General features: G+C 24.2%; 1 protein-coding gene across 1 annotated transcript; it reads left to right on the top strand.

Annotated features, from left to right (window-relative positions):
- The first annotated feature begins 10,217 nt into the window (after window positions 1–10,217).
- LOC114187385 (stem-specific protein TSJT1-like) lies at window positions 10,218–15,164 on the top strand. The gene is made up of 5 exons (XM_028075629.1): window positions 10,218–10,522; window positions 13,852–14,092; window positions 14,175–14,295; window positions 14,404–14,513; window positions 14,914–15,164. Exons 1-5 carry the CDS (start codon window positions 10,320–10,322, stop codon window positions 14,950–14,952), a joined length of 714 nt encoding a protein of 237 aa, XP_027931430.1. The 5' UTR covers window positions 10,218–10,319; the 3' UTR covers window positions 14,953–15,164.
- The last annotated feature ends 4,510 nt before the right edge of the window (window positions 15,165–19,674 follow it).

Below are 19,674 nucleotides of genomic sequence, written 5' to 3'. Positions count from 1 at the left end.
CCACTACTTTTTCTTGCTTTCACTTTTACTCATTTATATTTTCATTTTATCAACATCTTCGTCGAAAAATGTTAATTCTCTGATCGTGACATAAATATAATATTATAATTAGTTAAATATGAAATTATCAAACCATATGCAAACTAATCCAAATATTTACAACTACAATCACAAGAAAATAAGATATCGTAAGGTAAGTAAGGAATATATATATATATATATATATATATATATATATATATATATATATATATATATATATATAGCTTTATAAGTATCTCTGAACAAAAACTTCTCCCTAATAACTAAAAGAAAAAGAAAAAAATTAATTTCTCCCTAAAATGAAATTAACTTATACATAATCTAAAAAAAAAATTAGAAAAATAATTCGAAAACTTACAAATTATATATATATATATATATATATATATATATATATATATATATATAAAGATTCTTCCTAATAACTAAAGAAAAAGAAACAAATTAATTTCTCCCTAAAATGAAATTAACTTATACATAATCTAAAAAAAAAAAATTAGAAAAAAAATTCGAAAACTTACAAATTATATATATATATATATATATATATATATATATATATATATATAAAGATTCTTCCTAATAACTAAAGAAAAAGAAACAAATTAATTTCTCCCTAAACTAAAATTAACTTATACATAATCTAAAAATAAAAATTTAGAAAAATAATTCGGAAACTTACAAATTATATATATATAAAGATTTAACTTTTTTGATAATTTTTTTCCCTTACCTTTCTCTTTTATTTCTTTTAAAAAAATTGTTTGATGCATAATGATGTTAGGAATTTAAGTGATTCTAAGTCTTACATTGGATATAAATGATCAAGTTAAACGACATATAAGGTATAAGATATACAAATTTACTATGTTAAGGTTTTAGGTTAAAAGTAGTGTCAATCTCTTATAAAAGTTAAATGTAGGTCTCATTGATGTTGTATCTTTTTAATACCGTGGATTTTTTTTATGACACGAGAAACCACGAGTTCCCAAAGTTTTTTCATTTAATTCTTTTTATGTATATTTTAAAATTATATTATATATTATTAAATTATTTATATTAACTATAGAATTTTTTTTTTCAAAAAATTGTAAAATCACGCGGAAATCTTCTGAATTTTTCTTATTATTTTTTTTTTCTTGCTCATGTACTTCCATCTATTTCTCACAATTCCTTTTTTATCTCAATTTCCATCCTCAAAAACGTTTTGGACTCATCAATTTCTTCTTATGAATAAATTCAATTTTACCTTTTTTAAGCAATCTATTTTTTTCTTGCATGTGATAAATTTGTCCACTATATATAATGTTGAGAAATTTATTTATTTTTAAATAGGTGAAAGGTGATAAATTTATATTAAAAAAATTATGATAAAATAAAAAAATATATTCATTTCCCAAGGAGAAGGTTTGTGATGAAGACTAAAAAATTACATCTACGCCAATTGAACTTGAGAAATAATTTATATATAAATAATATAATTTGACACCCCTGAAATTTTTGTCTAAGGTCCACCGCTACTCTTAGTACACCTACTTCCTTGAAAGATCCACTAATGATATCAAACATACAAGTGTGTCCCTTTAAAATGAATGATAGTACTAAAATAATAAGTTTTGAATTAAAAGTATTTTCAATCTTTATATGCGTTGGTCTCACCTCTTTTATTAAAAGATCCGTCAATTAGTTTTACAATTCTTTAAAAGTAATTCAAACAAACTATTTAAATGTTTTTGATATTCACTTTTTTTCCTTGCACCATTTAAGATCTATCAATGATATCAAATATATAAGTGTGTCCCTATAAAATGAATGACAATACTAAAATAATAAATTTTAAATTAAAAGTAGTGTCAATCTTTATTTATATGGGATGGACTCACCTCTTCTATTAAAGAAGATCCGTCAATGATTCCTTAACAATAATTCAAACAAACTATTTAAATGTTTTTTATATTTTTTTTTCCTTACACCATTTAAAAGATAATATAAACTGTGATGTGATGTACACTATATTTTAACAAGTCAAAGGTTTTAACTATTTTTCTAATTTCCATATTATACTTTTAAGAATATTTTAGTTTGTCAATTTGAATTGGTTGTTAGTTTTTTTTTTTCATAAGCTTAACTAATAAATTAGCCGATAATTATAAAAGTAACCTTTTGTTGAAAATATAAATTAAATGTGTTTAGTAAATTTATTGTTGAACTATAGATAATAAATATAAGATATGTGTATATAATTTTCTTCTGTTTAACAGTTACACATTTTTAAGTCTCGTTATAGTTTTTAGTTAATTTTAACGCATACTTATTTTTATTCAAGGATATAATTTAAAACTTTCATTATTAAAAAACAACATATAATATTCGAGGATATAGAAAATGGAAATGGTTATTAAATTCCGAGGATACAAATAAAAAAACTGTATAAAATATAAATAAAAATATATATGATGCTGTTTCAAGTGTATCCGAACAAAAAAAAGAAAACTTAGAAAAAATTGCTTACCAAATATTTTTATTTTAGTTAATCAAACTTATATACTATAAAATACTTATTAGGTGAAGCCACTTGAGAAAACTTTAAGCAATTAATTATGATATGTTAATTGTGTTTGGTGAGTTGCTTGAACTTACTTAAAACTTAATTAACTATATTTCATTAAAATAGTGATGTTTTAGCTCATAAGTTTTCATTAGTTTTTATTATCAACCTGAATATTTTTATTAAAATTTCCGTTTATCATTTGTTACTAAAATTATACCATCTATTATGATCAAACACTCCCTCTTGGATTGAGCTAGGTTCTCATGAAGAAGTGATGTTTGAATGTGATTGCTTGCATAAAGGTCGAAACTTTTAAGACATTGTTTCATCCATCACATGAAACAAATCAAATACTCACAGATAAGAATCACCTTCAGAATGAGACAAAATAAATCATTCATTCTCAAAACCTTCATGTGTTGTCGTTGCATAAGAATGCATGTTTATCTTAAAACTGACTCATTATCATACAATAAATAAAAAACTTTTTTCGCACTGTTACATGTTTTTATTTTAACATGATAAATTAAATTTAAAAACCTGCATTTTTTATAAATTATAAAATTTAATATTTTTGTAGACTTTTTTCATTCATGAAATTTATAATTAGTTGTGGAAGGTAATATTTATTTTAATTTGTCATTTTGTTAGGATGATATATCGGACTGATTGGACTGATAACTGATATTGTGGGGAAATATATGATTGAGCAATAATCATGAAATATAATTATGTAATACGTGATCAAATATTTTGTTTGTGAATTATGTCATCTCAAAACAAATTAGGAATATTGTTTTAACTTTTTTTAATTCGCTTTTGAATCTTGTTTAGCGGTGCATGTGCTTTGAGATAAGTAAAGGTAAGGTGTAAATTATTGAAAAATTGACTTCGAGTTGAAATTGGATGGAGTTATGATGGGTTATCTCACTAAATTACTTGAATTTAGTAGTTTAGAGAATCACTCTTAACTGGAATCCCAAATTTAAAGCAAATACACAATTGAAGTAGTTAAATTCATTAAATAAAATTATTAATTATTGTTACCAAGTATAAGATAAGTTAAATGAAATATATTTGTACGTAAGTAGTAATATACAATGTAACGTGTATGAAATGCAAGTAATGTGTGCATGTAGACTAGGATGTATAATTATACTAAATACAAATTGATGTATGTTGTAATTAAGTAGTATTTGAAATAATGACGTACTAATAAACATAACTCATTGAGAAAAAATAGATATCCCAATTTTTACTAATAATATGATTATATGATTTAAGACATAACATGATGTGAAAAATTGACAGGAAATTCTAAGTCTCATTTTTTTTTTTATATATAATATACATAAATAGTTATCTTAACATAGGAAATCGTGGTTAATTTTTACTAACATTATCTATGGTAAGTCAAATATTATTTTTAAGACATGATTAATACAAATTAACGTAACAAATTAAGATGAGAATTCACACACACACATATAATGTGATAATCAGTTTATGTAAGTTTTAATTGAATCAATTTTTATTTTAATGAAAACTTTCGCATTAAAACTTTTTAAAACTATAGTAAACGAAAGAAAAATATTGAATCATTGTTAGTATAGAAACAAAAAAAATACTATTAGGTCTTAGACATTTTTTTCATATTGGATATTGAGGAAAAAATTATATATTTTTATATTTAATATTTAATAATATGGTATTTTCTTTGTTGTGTTTTTGTTTATAAAAAAACTATTTAATTAATATTCTGTAATAAAGTAATGAACATATCTATTATGTTATATAAATAAAAATAGATTTTACTTTTGAAATGAAAATGATATAGTCCTACTTCCATCCCGGTTGCTATCTTTGGTTGTATCTATAACTTATTTTAGTAAATGATTTTATAAAACACTTATAATTTAATAAATAATTTTGAAATTTTAATTGACAACTTATGAAAATGGCCAAAATGAATGAAAGAAATATCTAATAATCTATAACTATTTAAGTAACTGTAGCGTTAATTGCTTCACCATATTTGTCGGTGATTGAGACATTAAAACTTTATCAGAGCATTAAAGAATAAATACGGACACGTTGAGAAGGGATAAAAATAAAATAAATCTTAATGCATTTATATTTATATTAGTAAATATAATATTGAAGAAAATTTTAACACCAAGTAAAAGTCATGTCCAACTTTCACTTTCTCATTTGTTTAAAAGAAATGATTTAAATAATTTGTATCTAAAATATCTAACTAAAAATACAAAACAGCATTTAAAAATATAATAATCATTGTAAGTTTTGGCGAACGCCGATCAATGTGTGATTTAGATTCACCTAACAATATACACTTAAGATACTTCCATATTTTTTTGTTATATTTTGTAAAAATCATGTATATTATTTGAATATTCTATATCTAAAGGATTTGAATATATATATATATATATATATATATATATATATATATATATATATTATACATATATCAGTAGTTTCGTTCTCATTTTAAGGGATGAAATAATTATTTATTAGAAAAAATGCAACTTATTTAAATCTCTTACTTAAATACAATAGTACATTTTTTATAGGTTAGGTGCGTTCACATTGTCTTCTATTGACAAAAAGTTAATGTGTTAGAGCTTCGCTAAAATCATAACAATTCTTAAATTGAGTACATGGCTGTAGAAATATTTATAAATTATTCACTACTACAAAAATGAAATTAACAATAAAAATTAAATTTGTATTTTTTAAAGGACATTAATTGGTTGCTAATTTAGTTGGCATTTGCCATAACATAATGAAGCTTGACATTGAGAAGGGTATATAGAATAAAGTTAGGAGATTCTGGTGAGGTGTGAGCAATACATGCATATGGCTAACCTCCTTTATCAAATTTATTTCTTGTTATAACACAACTTTCATTACAAGAAAAAGAAAAGTTTAACATTTTTAATTTTATAAATTAAAATGTTGATAGCTATAGACTTTGAAAAACTTCCAAACCTCAAACATATTATAATAATCATGAGTTCATGAAAAACTTTCTTGTTAGTACTAAAACATGTATTATAGGAAAATAATATACTTTTTTTTCTGTTTTTTTTTTAATTTATCTTTTATTTTTATATTTTTAAATTCTTCAACTCAGTTTTTTAAGTTTTACAAATATATGATTTTAGTTTTTCATTGACTCTGTAAGATAAAAATTACAATTAAATATCAAATTATTATGTCTATCATGTAAATTTATATTTTTTTATATTTTTATGATGGTAAATAATGGTCATTAAATATTACATTTAAATATAAAAAATTATAATCACATATCTTTAAAAATTAGAAAACTGACTTCACATATTTTTTTTAATTTAAAAATTAAACTCACATATTATATAAGGTTATATATCAGCTTTTATATTATACAATTGATTATATACTCCTCCCAATAAAAAGTAACATATATTCCAATGTGTGTAATATATATTGCTTTCTTGTCTCGTCATGTGTAGTGCTCGTAAGATTAATTAATATTGTAAGTAAATATATCAATAAAAATACATTAAGCTTAACCATCACGATTTAACAACTTAAAACAATTTTATATTCAAAGACAATTTAACTATCACGAATGTTTTGATAAAAAAATTTTACTCGTATTTGTATGTATTATCTACAAAATTAAATTTGTAATTATTTATGAATTTATCTATATATAAAAATATCTCTGAATTTTAAATTTTGTAATAACAATTACTTACAAATGATTTTATTCAGAGAATTTTTAAATTATTCATAAATTTTTATTATAAATAATTAAAATTTTCTTGTAGTTAAATACTTATTTAAAATTATTAGAGACTCTCGAGTCAATACAATTTATTTTAATATCTAGTATGCTGTGATAAACTTGTTATATTTAAAACAAGTAATAATTTTATTTACTAATATAATATTTCTTTAACAAGTATTTCATTAGAGTGCATTAACTTTATTTGATTTCCTTCAATTTGATTGATCAGGAAATTAAGAAAAATAATTAATTTGTGTTTTCTTTTCGCAAGTTTTTTATTACGTGATTATCCAAGAAGTTAAACAAAAATAAATAATTTATATTTTTTTCATAAATTTAAGATTAACAAGAAATAAATCAATTACTTAATTACAAAAAATATATATATACTTAGTAAAAATTGGTGTGTCATTATTAGGTTGAGTGAGGCTCGATATCTTTCTCAAAGATAAAAAATAAAATAAAAGTTTATAATATAGAAGGTCCAAGAGAGCCCAATACAAGGAAAGGTATTAAAACTATTAACACAATAAACTTATTACGTCACGTTATTTACCTTTGACCACCAATGAATGTCAGATGTAAAAAAAATGCACAATTGACACTTTTGTAAATAAGTTGTCAAAAATTACATTTAATTTTTGTAAGTCACACATAAAATTTGATTTTTACGTTTGATCTCTTTGGTCAGACTTAAATATACGTCTGACCAAAGATAATCAATCAAACGTAAAATTCAAAATTTACGTCTAACCTAAGTCAGACGTAAATTCCTTCATATGTAACCTTCAAGTCATTTTTATCTTTACTCCCTTCTTCATAGTAGCACGAACAAATAGCGTGACAACCGTGAACAGTTTATTACTCCTTATTCGGTTGAGTATTTTACTTATAACATAATACATAAGATTTTACTTTTAAAAAAGAAAAAATTAGAAAAATAATATTTTACAATAAAATAAGAAAAAACTACGAGAGTTTTAACAAGAATATGGGTCGGTCCATAATTATTTTATATTATAAGAAGACTAAGCAGACAAATTAAAAAAAAAATTATACTCGCAGGTATTCGTCAATACAATTTGTAACAGATAAAAAATAGATACTGTAAAAGGATACTCGCAGGTAATGGATACAAATAATTTTTATACCCGTTTGTTAACGGGGTGAGTATGAATATTATAATATTCGTACCCGTGAATATCTGTACCCACTATACTCTAATTTAAATTAAAAAAAAAATAAAAAGACATAATTAAAATATTAACACATTAATTTTTTGTGTTATTTTTTATCAATTGGTACTAAAATGCAATCTCTTATTCGTAAACTGTCATTCAACACACTATGTATTATAATTTATTTGAAATTTTGGTTAAAATGTGTTGTTAAATATTTTATTTTTTTTAAATACCCATGGGTACCTACGAATATTTATGAATATTAAAAAATATGTAATTATGTGTATAACAGATAATATCCACACACAAATATATGGAGACAGCGAATACAAAATGAATATTTATTAAACGAATACGAGAAGTTAATACCCTATCCGTCCCTCCCACACAGGGGCGAATGTTTATTGGTGCAAGGAGGGGCCATGGCCCCCCCAAAATTTTAATTTATTTTTAATTATATATATATATATATAATATTAAAAAATATATATGTATATATATATATAATATTAAAATTTTATTAAATTTTTTAAATTATAGATAATATATTTTAGGAATTGATGAAAATTAAATAGCGTATTTTTTTATTTTTTTTATAAAGCACAATATTTAATGTTAATAGATAATAAAGAATAAAAATATTTAGGCTTAATTTTTTATTTGGTTACTGTTTTTGTCAAAAAGTTGACACTAGAATTATATTAATCACATCAACAAATGTTGTATATTAATTAGATTAAATGATGTATTTTATATTTCTTTTATAAAGCACAATATTTAATGTTAATAGATAATAAAGAATAAAAATATTTAGGCTTAATTTTTCTTTTGGTTCCTGTCTTTGTCAAAAAATTGATACTAGAATTATATTAATCACATCAATGAAGTAAATCATTCATATTAAGAGTTTCAATTTTAATGAAAGAATCATCTACCTGTTTCAAGAAATTTAAGTAAAAGACCAAATTGCATTAGTTTTTAAAAAATTTGGGACCAAATTGAGACTACAAGATTGGATGACCAATTTAACACTTTTAAACGGAAACATAAATCAAAAGACTACTTAAACCAAATATTTATTAACATAATTTTTATTTTCCTTCTTATTTTCTTTTTAGTTTTTTCACAAATTGTAATAATCTCTCATCTCATATATTTTCTTTTTGTATTTTAAGAAATAAAAGTTAGACACAAAATTATTTTTGCTTTCATTTCTCATTTATCCTCTTCCTTTCATGTCTCTTGTTTCACTTGATATGAAAACATTACTTTTTATCTCTTTAGCTTTTTGTTTATTCATTTTTTATGAATAGAAAAAAATGTATAATGTATATTTTCATAATTGATTTTTAATTGTGACTTAACTATAATATATTTTTCTTTTAATAATTTTGTGCCTCAATTTTTTATTAAATTATGATAAATTATTTTTTAATATTGTGTACAAAAAAATATGTTCATAAAGAATAAAAGAATAAATTCATTATTAAAAAGTGATAAAAAAAAAGAAAATTATTGATGAAAATAAGATAGATTCAAATATTTTGAAACATTATAATCAAATTGTTTAGTAGATAAGACATTTTTTAAAGCATTATACTAATGACAAAATATAATAATCTTACAATTATATTATTTTGGCACTCCAACATTTTTAATCAAGATCCGTCAGTGCTCCCACACACATATTATACTGTTGTTTTGTCACATTTATTTTTAATTATATATAATATATAAATTCTTAATTGATGTCTCAAATTTCATATTTTTCATATATATATATATATATATATATATATATATATATATATATATATATATTTATCGATCAAACGATCATCATCTTTCTTTTCTTTCCTCTGTCATCCGTTTTCTCTCAGGACAAACAGCTTTCGAATGAAGTTTTGTATTTTTGCTGTTTTCGTTACTACGGTGAGAGTATTATTCCCTTATGTTTCATTCTGGATTTCTACATTATCCTTCTGTGTTTCTTTTTAAGTTTTATTATATTTTTTCTTCGATTTTTTGTTGGAAAGAGAATATATGACAAATATTTTAGTCTTTGAAGAGAAATTGAAAGGATTGGAAGATCTTGAAAAACTTAAATCCGCTAAAGAAAAATAAGGAAACTATCTTGACATCCAAAAATATTAAGATCTTAATGTAGACACAAGATAATCTAATTGTGAGTTTTAACAACACTGCCTACTTTGTGACCCCAATGCTAGCAAATTTTGAGGTGGATCAGAATGAAGAACCTACTAGTAAAAAATTAAAAATTAAAAATCCTTGCATCGAAAATATCTGACATGGGAAGAAGGTGCAAACAAAAGTAAGTCTGGACACTTCCGCAGGATATAACTCCAGTCCATCCTAGGTCCATACCCACAAAACAGACGGTGATGATACCATGCCGAGTAATGATAATCACAATGGCTAAAGCCAAAAAGTATCTGATCCTGATTCTCTGCTCCAAACATCATCACCCTTGCATGGGTCCCACCAAAGAACAATTTATTTTATTTTCTTCAACGGGTAAAGACGGAGTTATTCACACACAGACACAACAATATTTTAATTTCAATTTATATATTAAATGACCACACTGCCCTCATTCCTTCTCTTTAAAACGAAACCCATACTCCAGACGCACTTCCTATCCCATTCTTACTTGCGTGTACTTTTGCAAGAGAGAATTTCTTTTTATTTTCTTATTTTCATTTTTTGTTTTTAGAGAGAAAACAAAATGCTGGGAATCTTCAGCAGTTCTGTGGTGTCACCTCCCGAGGAGCTGGTGGCCGCCGGCAGCCGAACGCCGTCACCAAAGACAACAGCAGGAAAATTGCTGACACGGTTCGTGGAAAACAAAGCGTCCGCGGTGTCGCTGCAGGTGGGGGAACATGTGCAGTTGGCTTACACACATCACAGCGAGTCACCGTGGCATCCCAGGTATTTTGAAATGCTTTGTAATCTCCCAAATTTCACCATGCACTCACCAATCGATTTGGTTGTTATCGTGTTGATTCTCTCACGGAACTTAAAAGGAAGAGTGTTTACAAGTATAATTTAAGAAATTGGAATTAATCAATTTCTTAATTCTAAAAATTTCAGACACACAAAAATGGAAGAATCGTGTTGGATCGGTTACTGTTAATGTAAATCATGCGAGATCGCATGATTGGTGGAAACGTTTGCTGCTGCTGCTTATTGATGAGTGGATCATTCGGATCACGGGCTACTTAATCGTATAGCATATTCTAGGAATTTTATGAGCAATGTTTATATTTTCAGTTTTGATAAATACTTTTAATGATTTTTTGATGATAAAATTATGAACCAACATAAATTAGAATAAAAAAGTAGATGATTAGACACAAGAATATATTATGAAAAAATAATAATTCATGGAAAAATACAGTGTGTTGATATATTTTTTTTCTTTGCATGTATATTTTATAAATATATATAATTCTAAAAATTTTAAAAAACTTCTCTTATTTTTTTTTTCAAAAATCTGAAAAAAATATCCTGAAGAATGATTTAACATTGTTTTTCATCAAATCTTTCTATTCTTAAATTTTGTCAGGACCTATAAGACATGGGCGATTTCTTTTTCATTTTTAATTTTTTTCAATATTGCAAATATTGGAGATAATAAACAGAAATATAAAATTGAAAATAAATAGTATCAGAATGAAATTGTTAATATTATGTGGAAGAAAAAAAAAACGGACAAGTTAGAAAATGCACAATTTTGAGTAACATTAACTGTTCCGAGTGGGGGTGGGTGGGTGGGTGATCCTAATTTATACAGTAATAATAATTTCAGCATCATATGGCTAAAGAGGTAAGTGAAGAAAATTAAATTATTAATCATACAGAGAGAGGTGAGAGATTCTTATGTGACAAGAGGAAGAGAAGATGTGATCCACCGTTTGAATTCACCCTTAATTTTCATTTGTAAGGTGGTCATATTCTGTCTTGATCAAGAAAAAACAAATACAAGTTATTTCTTGATGGATGGAACATAAATCTTAGATAAAACATAAACACCAATTTTTCTTTTTTTTATTTAAGGTTTTTAAAACAAAACAGCTATATGAAGTGGCCATGATTTATTTTTAATTTTAAAATCTTAATCATAAATGGATTGGTGTCAAACTAATATCAACATAACAATAGCTAGATACGCTGTAAAATTTCTTATTATTGAATCTCAATAAAAGTTATATTGAAATTTTGATAGTATAAAATGATATTAATAAAAAAATTATATTAAAATAAATGTTTTTGTTACTATTTATTTTAAAAAATTCAAATGATTGTAAAAAAAATTGTTTCATTGAACCTGTCATGAAATAGTTTCTTTTACAGGTGTTATATACTGCAACATTAAACATCATAATATAGATCTGTTTCAGTTGTTTTTTTCAATTACAATGAAAATAGTATATAACAAAATTGTTCAGATTACAAATACTGGTTCTTTTGATGGATTTATCTGGCATGTAATCTTTGTGGCAGAAGAGACTATCCAGTATAAAACTCATTATTCATTTTATTTAAATAGACAAAAATCCTTTTGTTCCAATGTGGTGGTTAAATCCTTTTGGCAGGGGTTCTTTAGATGATAGTATTATTAGTGAAAATATGCATGTGTTCATTTTATAATAATAAAATTAATAAATTTATTATTATAATAATCATAAAAGTAAGATAAAAATAAATAAAAATAAATTTTATAATTTTATTATAGTTAAATAAAAAAATTAAAAGATAAAGCTAATAAAATAATTATTCTACCTAAAAAATTGTGTTCAATTTTTTTTATCACACAATAAACTTTAATGCTTATATTAATTTTGAATTTGATGTTATAAAAAAATAAATTTATGTTTTATATAATTTTGAATGTGCATGATTATTAACTTATATCATTGGATGAATGAAATACTCCATATTTTTACTAGCTTTCTTTGTTTGGGGATCCTAGTCATTGAATCCATTTTCATGGTATGTGGTTGGTAAAAGTGGGGGTTCATTTTGTTAAGAAAACGTTATTAGGAAAATTTTTATAATGTTTGTGTAAATCAAAAACTGAAATTTGATTATAGTATCAGTTAATTAATATTAATTTTGTTTGTAGTTAATATTTACTTTGCCATTACATTTACCGAAGATACATGTTATATCGTTTTTTCTAACTGCTATAAATTGGGTTTTTTTAATTAAACTTTAAACGAAGTAACTGTTATTAATTGAATATATTTTAAGTATCTGTTACTAATTAAATATATTTTGATATTTTTTTAATTAAACTTTAAACGAAGTAGCTGTTATTAATTGAATATATTTTAAGTATCTGTTACTAATTAAATATATTTTGATAGACTTTGGTGAAATAAATCAAGTAGTTACAACATGTATATATATTTTTTAATAAAATTAAAATAAATATTTGGTGCATGCTTAATTCTGATCCATTTTAATTTTAATATTTATTAAATATAAAATTCTATATATTATGGTTGGTGTTGTTTCAGTCTTCCTACCAACTGTTATTTAATTATTTATTCATTTTACTTAAATTCAACTAAACTAAAATGGTAATACAGACTAGATTGAATAATTTAGAACATTACAGTAGCTCCATGTTATTTACTGGTAATTATTGTCTATGTTTTTATTTCTTTTATTCGACAAATAGACGGAAAATTCGGTGACCACTTCTGGTGGGTTCTATTTCAATTATTAGACATTGCGTATGTTTTTCCACTTCAAAATGCTGACTTTTACTCGCTGAACTGTTGTTTTCGTTTCATTATTTTGCTTTTCTGGTCCAAGGAGGATGAATGAAATAAATAGATAAGGATAACATAGATTAGGTTAGTGGGTCCAGCAAAAGATTGAAAAGACTTTGATGAAGCTATTTATATTCTTGTCATGAAGTTTTCTTTTTCATTCATTTGTCAAGAAGTTTTCTTAATCAAAAGTGAGATGGACAACTTTTATTTAAAATATGCTTTTGAATTTTTATTTATTTTTAAAACATATACAAAATTATACAAAAACATATCTATAGTGGAAGTGCCGTATCAAGATAGGTTGGATGTCTTATTCCTTTCTTTCTTTTGTGTGAAGCTGCAATCACATCATTAGTCTTTACCAACTCTTTTTAATACAAAAAATAAAAATAAAAACTAATTAAGTGATGTGTTCACTGTGTCTTGTTGAATTTAATCTATTTCTGTATCTAAATGTTAATTGTAAAATGTCAGATCATTTGCTGTAAAGGATGAAATATTCTGCTTGTTTGAGGGGGCTCTGGACAATTTGGGCAGTCTGAGACAACAGTATGGATTAGCCAAATCAGCCAATGAAGTGATTTTGGTGATTGAGGCTTACAAAGCTTTGCGTGATCGAGCACCCTACCCTGCAAATCGTGTTGTTTGCCACCTCAGTGGGAGTTTTGCTTTTATAGTTTTTGACAAGTCCACTTCTACAGTCTTTGTGGCTTCTGTAAGTTATCTACCAATCTCATCAACATGTCATGATCTTCAGTGTTTTCTGCTCAACATTTGGCTTCTTTTGTTTTCTACAGGATCAAGCTGGTAAAGTTCCTCTCTATTGGGGAATTACAGCTGATGGGTACGTAGCTTTTGCTGATGATGCAGATTTGCTCAAAGGTTCTTGTGGCAAGTCGCTTGCTTCTTTCCCTCAAGGTTTGTGTGTTTTATTTTATTACAGAGTATCACAATTCTCAACATTTCGACAACTACTTATTACATCGATATTGTCTATGTTTCTGTTTCTGTTTCTGAATTCTACAGGATGCTTCTACTCGACAGCAGTTGGAGGATTGAGATGCTATGAGAATCCAAAGAACAAGATTACTGCAGTACCTGCCGAAGAAGAGGAAATCTGGGGTGCCACCTTCAAGGTAACTAGATCGCAAAAGTTTAAGTATTGTTGCTGATAAAATTCTCAGTAGTTCTTTCAGCAAAATTTTCTTTTCCTCTGTTTAGAATAGAGAATCGGTCCAAAATAGTAATGGGAGGTTAACATTGCACTGAATCAAAGGTTAGGTTTCCAAGATGAATGGGTTAGACTAACTTAAACTCAATCTCCACGTCTGTTTCTAGAGTTTAGAAAAGTTAGAGTAGAAATTAATTATGCAAATAGGATTGCAATAGCAAAATTAGAATGTATATTTGATTTGGTTCTCAAGTGGTTGGCATGTCTGGTTTAGGTACGACGTCTTTGGCCTGTGTTAACAACACAAAACATTATTCATTTATTTAATTCAAAATATATTTTTGCATTCATGGTTTATGTTTCAGGTGGAGGGTTCAGCAGTTCTTGCAGCCACAGAGTACTAGATCCATCTTATGATGCATTAATGGAGTGATGAGTTTATGTGGTTGTGACTCTAAGGCATGCAGAAGGGGCAATGTAAATACCTTTTGGAAACTATGAGAAAAGTGCGACTGCTAGTAGTTGTAGTTTGTTTATTAGATAGGGGATTTACTATGTTTCTCGTGTACAGTTGCGCTTTCTGATGTAATAAAAATGTGCCTGAGATTCTCTCATACTCCTTCTATATAAACTGTGTCCGCATAATGATTCATATCGGAACAACCTAACATATAAAAATATAAAAACGAAAACAGAGTTTGAAAAAAACAGGAAGTGAGAATACAGGCCGTTGTTTTACAAATAACTTCGTTCCAATGTATCTATCTATTGGGTAATTCTTTCTGCACCCCCATACATTTATTCCTGCACCTCCATAAATATGAAAATTCCAACTTTATCTTACCGGATTATAATGTCCAGAAGGCAAAAATATTTTCTAAAAAGCTTCTCAAACTACATTTCGGAAGTTATGTGAACCATTTCTCTGTAGCTTCTCCTTATGTTATATTTCCTCACTGTCATGTCTAACAACTTGTTGGCTCTCATGCCCAGATGTTCAAAATGAATTTTAATCTACTTTGTGAGACATAGTTACTAAGCACTGTGGTATAACCTTTTCAAAGGGTTCCACATAACCATATAACCTGAGTTTGATACCTAAGTGCTGTCACTTGTTCCACGACAAGATAAATGGTCAGATAGTTTAAGGATTGTTAAGTTTGGAAATCATTTTTACTTTCCAAATTGTATAATCCCAAAGTATTTTTAATTTCCCGATTCTACATTTGAAAATATTTTCGAATTATGTATTCTGAAACTTAAAATAAAATAAAAATTCAAACTTCAAAACATATGGAGGTGCAGGAAAAATTTATGGAGTGCAGGAAGAAACATCCCTATCTATTTTATAATAAGGATCCAATGAGATCTTATTTCTATTTAAATATTTGAGGGTTGCTTCTTCTCCCTGTACCTCGAAATATTTATTCTGCATCCCAAATTTTTTTTAAAATTCTCACTTTACTACTTATTCTGCATCCCAAATCTCTCTCTCAAACTGAACCATCCTCATTTTTTTCCAATAAATGTTAACATTCGGAAGCCTTATTTTATTCTATAAATGTCAATATTTGATATTTTTTTTTAAATTTTTTATCCATTACAAATGTCGATATTTAATATTATATATATATATATATATATATATATATATATATATATATATATTTCATCTACGCATGTCAATATTCAGAATTTAATTTTGTTTTACAGATATTGATGTCCGAAAGTTTAATTTTTTTACTTTTTTCCGTTACATATATCGATTTCTAGTATAATTTCTTTTCATTTATCGATGTCGATGTCCACCAAATATATATTAAATTATATTAAAATAAAATTTTCAATTAAAATATAAAAATAAATTATTGAAAATAATTATTTTTTAAATATTTATATAAAATAACATAAAACAAAATGCATTTTCCTTTTTTAATTTCAACTTAATAAAAAGTTAAAAAATAATTATTAAATAATTTAATAATTAAAAAATTTAATATAATTCAACATATGTTAACCGGACGTTGAGACGCGGTTAACAAATTCAAAAAATGTTTTTTAAATTAAATGTTTATGTAATAACTTTTAAAATGTTTATACAAATTCATATAAAAAATATTTTATTTGTTTAAATTTTAATTCAATAAAAATTTAAAAGCTATTATTAAATATTTAAATTAACATATTTTAAAAAATTTAACCTAATTTAACATTTTTTTAAGAAATATTTTTTAAGTTTAAAATAATAAATATTAACATAAATTTTCTTAAAAAAATTATATAAATAAATATAAAGTAAAATATATATATATATATATATATATATATATTTTAATTTTAATTTAGTAAATATTTAAATGAAAAAGCACAACACTGTAAATTGACATATGTAACAAACAAAAATATCAGATATCGACAATCATAGAATAAAACAAGATACCAAATATTGACATTCGAAATAAAAAGAACTTAGGAGTGGGGTTAGAGAGAGAAAATATATGTTTATTTTAAATCGAGATATAGAGTGAGAAGTTAAAAAAATGTTGAGAGTGCAAAAGAAATATTTGGAGGTGCAGAGATAAGTCCTATATTTGAATCAGATTCAAATTCATTTCTTTTACAAGATATTTTTAATTTTTATAACTGATTTAGTGATAATTTTATTGATTAATTTAATGTTCTTTAAAATATATATTTAATGTAATTAATATTTAAGCACGTTACTAAAAAATATTTAACAGATCATTAAAAGTATAATTAATTATTTTAATTTATTAAATATAATTTTTTATAGGTTACTAGAATATCTACATACAAAATAATACTTTTGACTCTTATATTTTGACTTTCATCTTTTATTTCATGATGTGACTTTTAAAATGTTTCTTATGTGAGTCCATTAATTCTTTTAAAAAAATATTACTATATTAATCAATGACATATACTAAGCCATGTCAAAGAGAAAAAGATGTGAGTCAAAAAATGAGAATCATAATATTATTATCCATTTACATATGAATTTTAAATAAATACTATTATAAATATAAATATATTTTAAATAAACACAGTTTAAAATATGGATAATGATACTTTAACCCACTTTTTTGCCCAATTTTTAACCCATTACTTCAATCACCATTAGATCATCACATCACATCACTAAAAAGAATCAAAATAAATAATCTAATGGTGATTAAAATACTGAATTAAAAATAAATCAAAAAAGATGGATTAAAATATCATTTTCCTTGAAATATATCGAAGAATTATATGCATGCTACACACTTCCTTCTCATTAGATAATTATAACATACAAATATATAAATTAAGGTTGGGAAAAATAAAGTAAAAATAACTAAAATCAGCATTTTGAAGAAAAATAATAATAATCAAAAGTACAGATGCACCGCAGGAAATGGAGCAACAAGATGAGATTTTTTTTTTTTTTCTAAAAAAGAGAGAGTCTAAAGAAAGTTTAAAAGCAAAGAGCAAGAAATAGTTTGTAGGGAAAAAATGATGTTTTATACGTATGTCTGAGTCCTCTGGATATAATTATACAATTTCCTGCATTACCTTTTGATTGTATAAAATTGAAAAAACTAATTATAAACAAATTATTAATATATATATATATATATTTTTTTTCATGTTTATTTTATTATTTTATCTCTTAATCTTCTTAAATTAAAATTATTATTTTCTTAAATCTTTTAAATGACCTTTTAAAATTGAACCATTTTTTACACTTTATTGTTTTTAAACTTAATCATTTTTTAATTAAAAAACTTCCTATAAAATAAATAAAACTTATTTATAATAAAATTAGAAAAAATATTTATATTTAATTTTATAATCTATACTTATATATAAATATGATACCTCTTTTTTGTGTTTATATTTTCTTTCAAATTTTACCCTTCAAATGATTTTTTTTAAAAATTTAATTATGTTTTGGATTCTCAAAAATTTTGATATCTTTCAATTAAGTATTTATTAAATTTTGTGATTGAGTCTTTAAAATTTAAAAATTTTTCAATTGAGTTTATATCTTTAAAGTTCAGATTTTGTGTTATCTATATGACGTGACAGTTATCTTGCATTATCACTATACTTAAATATGGTTACATCGTCACAAATATTTAAGCGAGGTGACGGTGTAAGATAACTACCACGTCATATGGGTAACAACAAAATCTAACATCAGAAACTCAATTAAAAAGTTTTAGAATTTTGAAGAATCAACCACAAAATTTAATAAGAACTCAACTAAAAGTTTCAAACTTTATCCGGATCTAAAACATAATTAAGTATTTTCTAAAATTAAAATCATTATTTTACAAATTTTACTTTTTATATAATTGTTTTTTATTAAATTTAATGTTTCTTTTCAGTTTAACAATTTTTTTTAAACTTAATCATTTTTAATTAAAAAAATATTTACAAAATGAATAATTTTTTTATAACAAATTATAAAAATAGTTTATTAATTTTATATTATTATAAATTTATTATTTTTTACTGTGATCATACAAGAAAATATGTACACGTAACACATGTTCATTAATTATAATAATAATAATAATAATAATAATAATAATTTTATTATTTTTTATTATAGAAAAGTAATCACATGCATGCATTACATGTGTCTTGATGGTTTATAAAAAAAAAAGGTTTAATTATGATTATTATAAATTATTAGTTTATATATTTTTAGTAGTGTAAATTTATCACTTCAATAACTAAAACAATATATGATAATTTATTGATCTCATTACTTTAACAAAACATACCTTTATTAGTTTTTGCCTTAATATAAAGTTAAAGAAAAAAACACTTTAAAATTGTCAAGTACCGTGAGAGGGAAAGAATAATTAAGATTTTGAGAGAATCAATTCACATAAAAGAGAGTTTATTATTTTGAGTTGAATGAAAAAAAAAAAAAAACTTATGGTTGTGTTCTGTTTGGAGGAATGATTTGAGGGAGAAAGAGGAGAGGAAAATATTAGAAGGATTAGAGTATGAAGTTGGTGTTGTTTCTTTTAAGATATTTGGAGGTAATTTTAGAATGAAGTTATTGAAAGTTTGTGACTGAATGTGACATATATATTTTTTTTAATAAATAA

The sequence above is a fragment of the Vigna unguiculata genome, chromosome 6 (genome assembly GCF_004118075.2).
Source record: "Vigna unguiculata cultivar IT97K-499-35 chromosome 6, ASM411807v1, whole genome shotgun sequence".
NCBI lineage: Eukaryota > Viridiplantae > Streptophyta > Magnoliopsida > Fabales > Fabaceae > Vigna > Vigna unguiculata.
Note: the sequence above shows the minus strand (reverse complement) of the source record. Positions and strands in the feature narration are given on the sequence as shown.

Excerpts from the sequence above, each read along its gene's own strand:
- LOC114187385 (XM_028075629.1), top strand. The coding sequence starts at position 10,320 with ATGCTGGGAATCTTCAGCAGTTCTGTGGTGTCACCTCCCGAGGAGCTG. Across the intron at positions 14,296-14,403 it reads GCTTGCTTCTTTCCCTCAAG|GATGCTTCTACTCGACAGCA; the intron begins GTTTGTGTGTTT and ends TGAATTCTACAG. Across the intron at positions 14,514-14,913 it reads TCTGGGGTGCCACCTTCAAG|GTGGAGGGTTCAGCAGTTCT; the intron begins GTAACTAGATCG and ends TTTATGTTTCAG.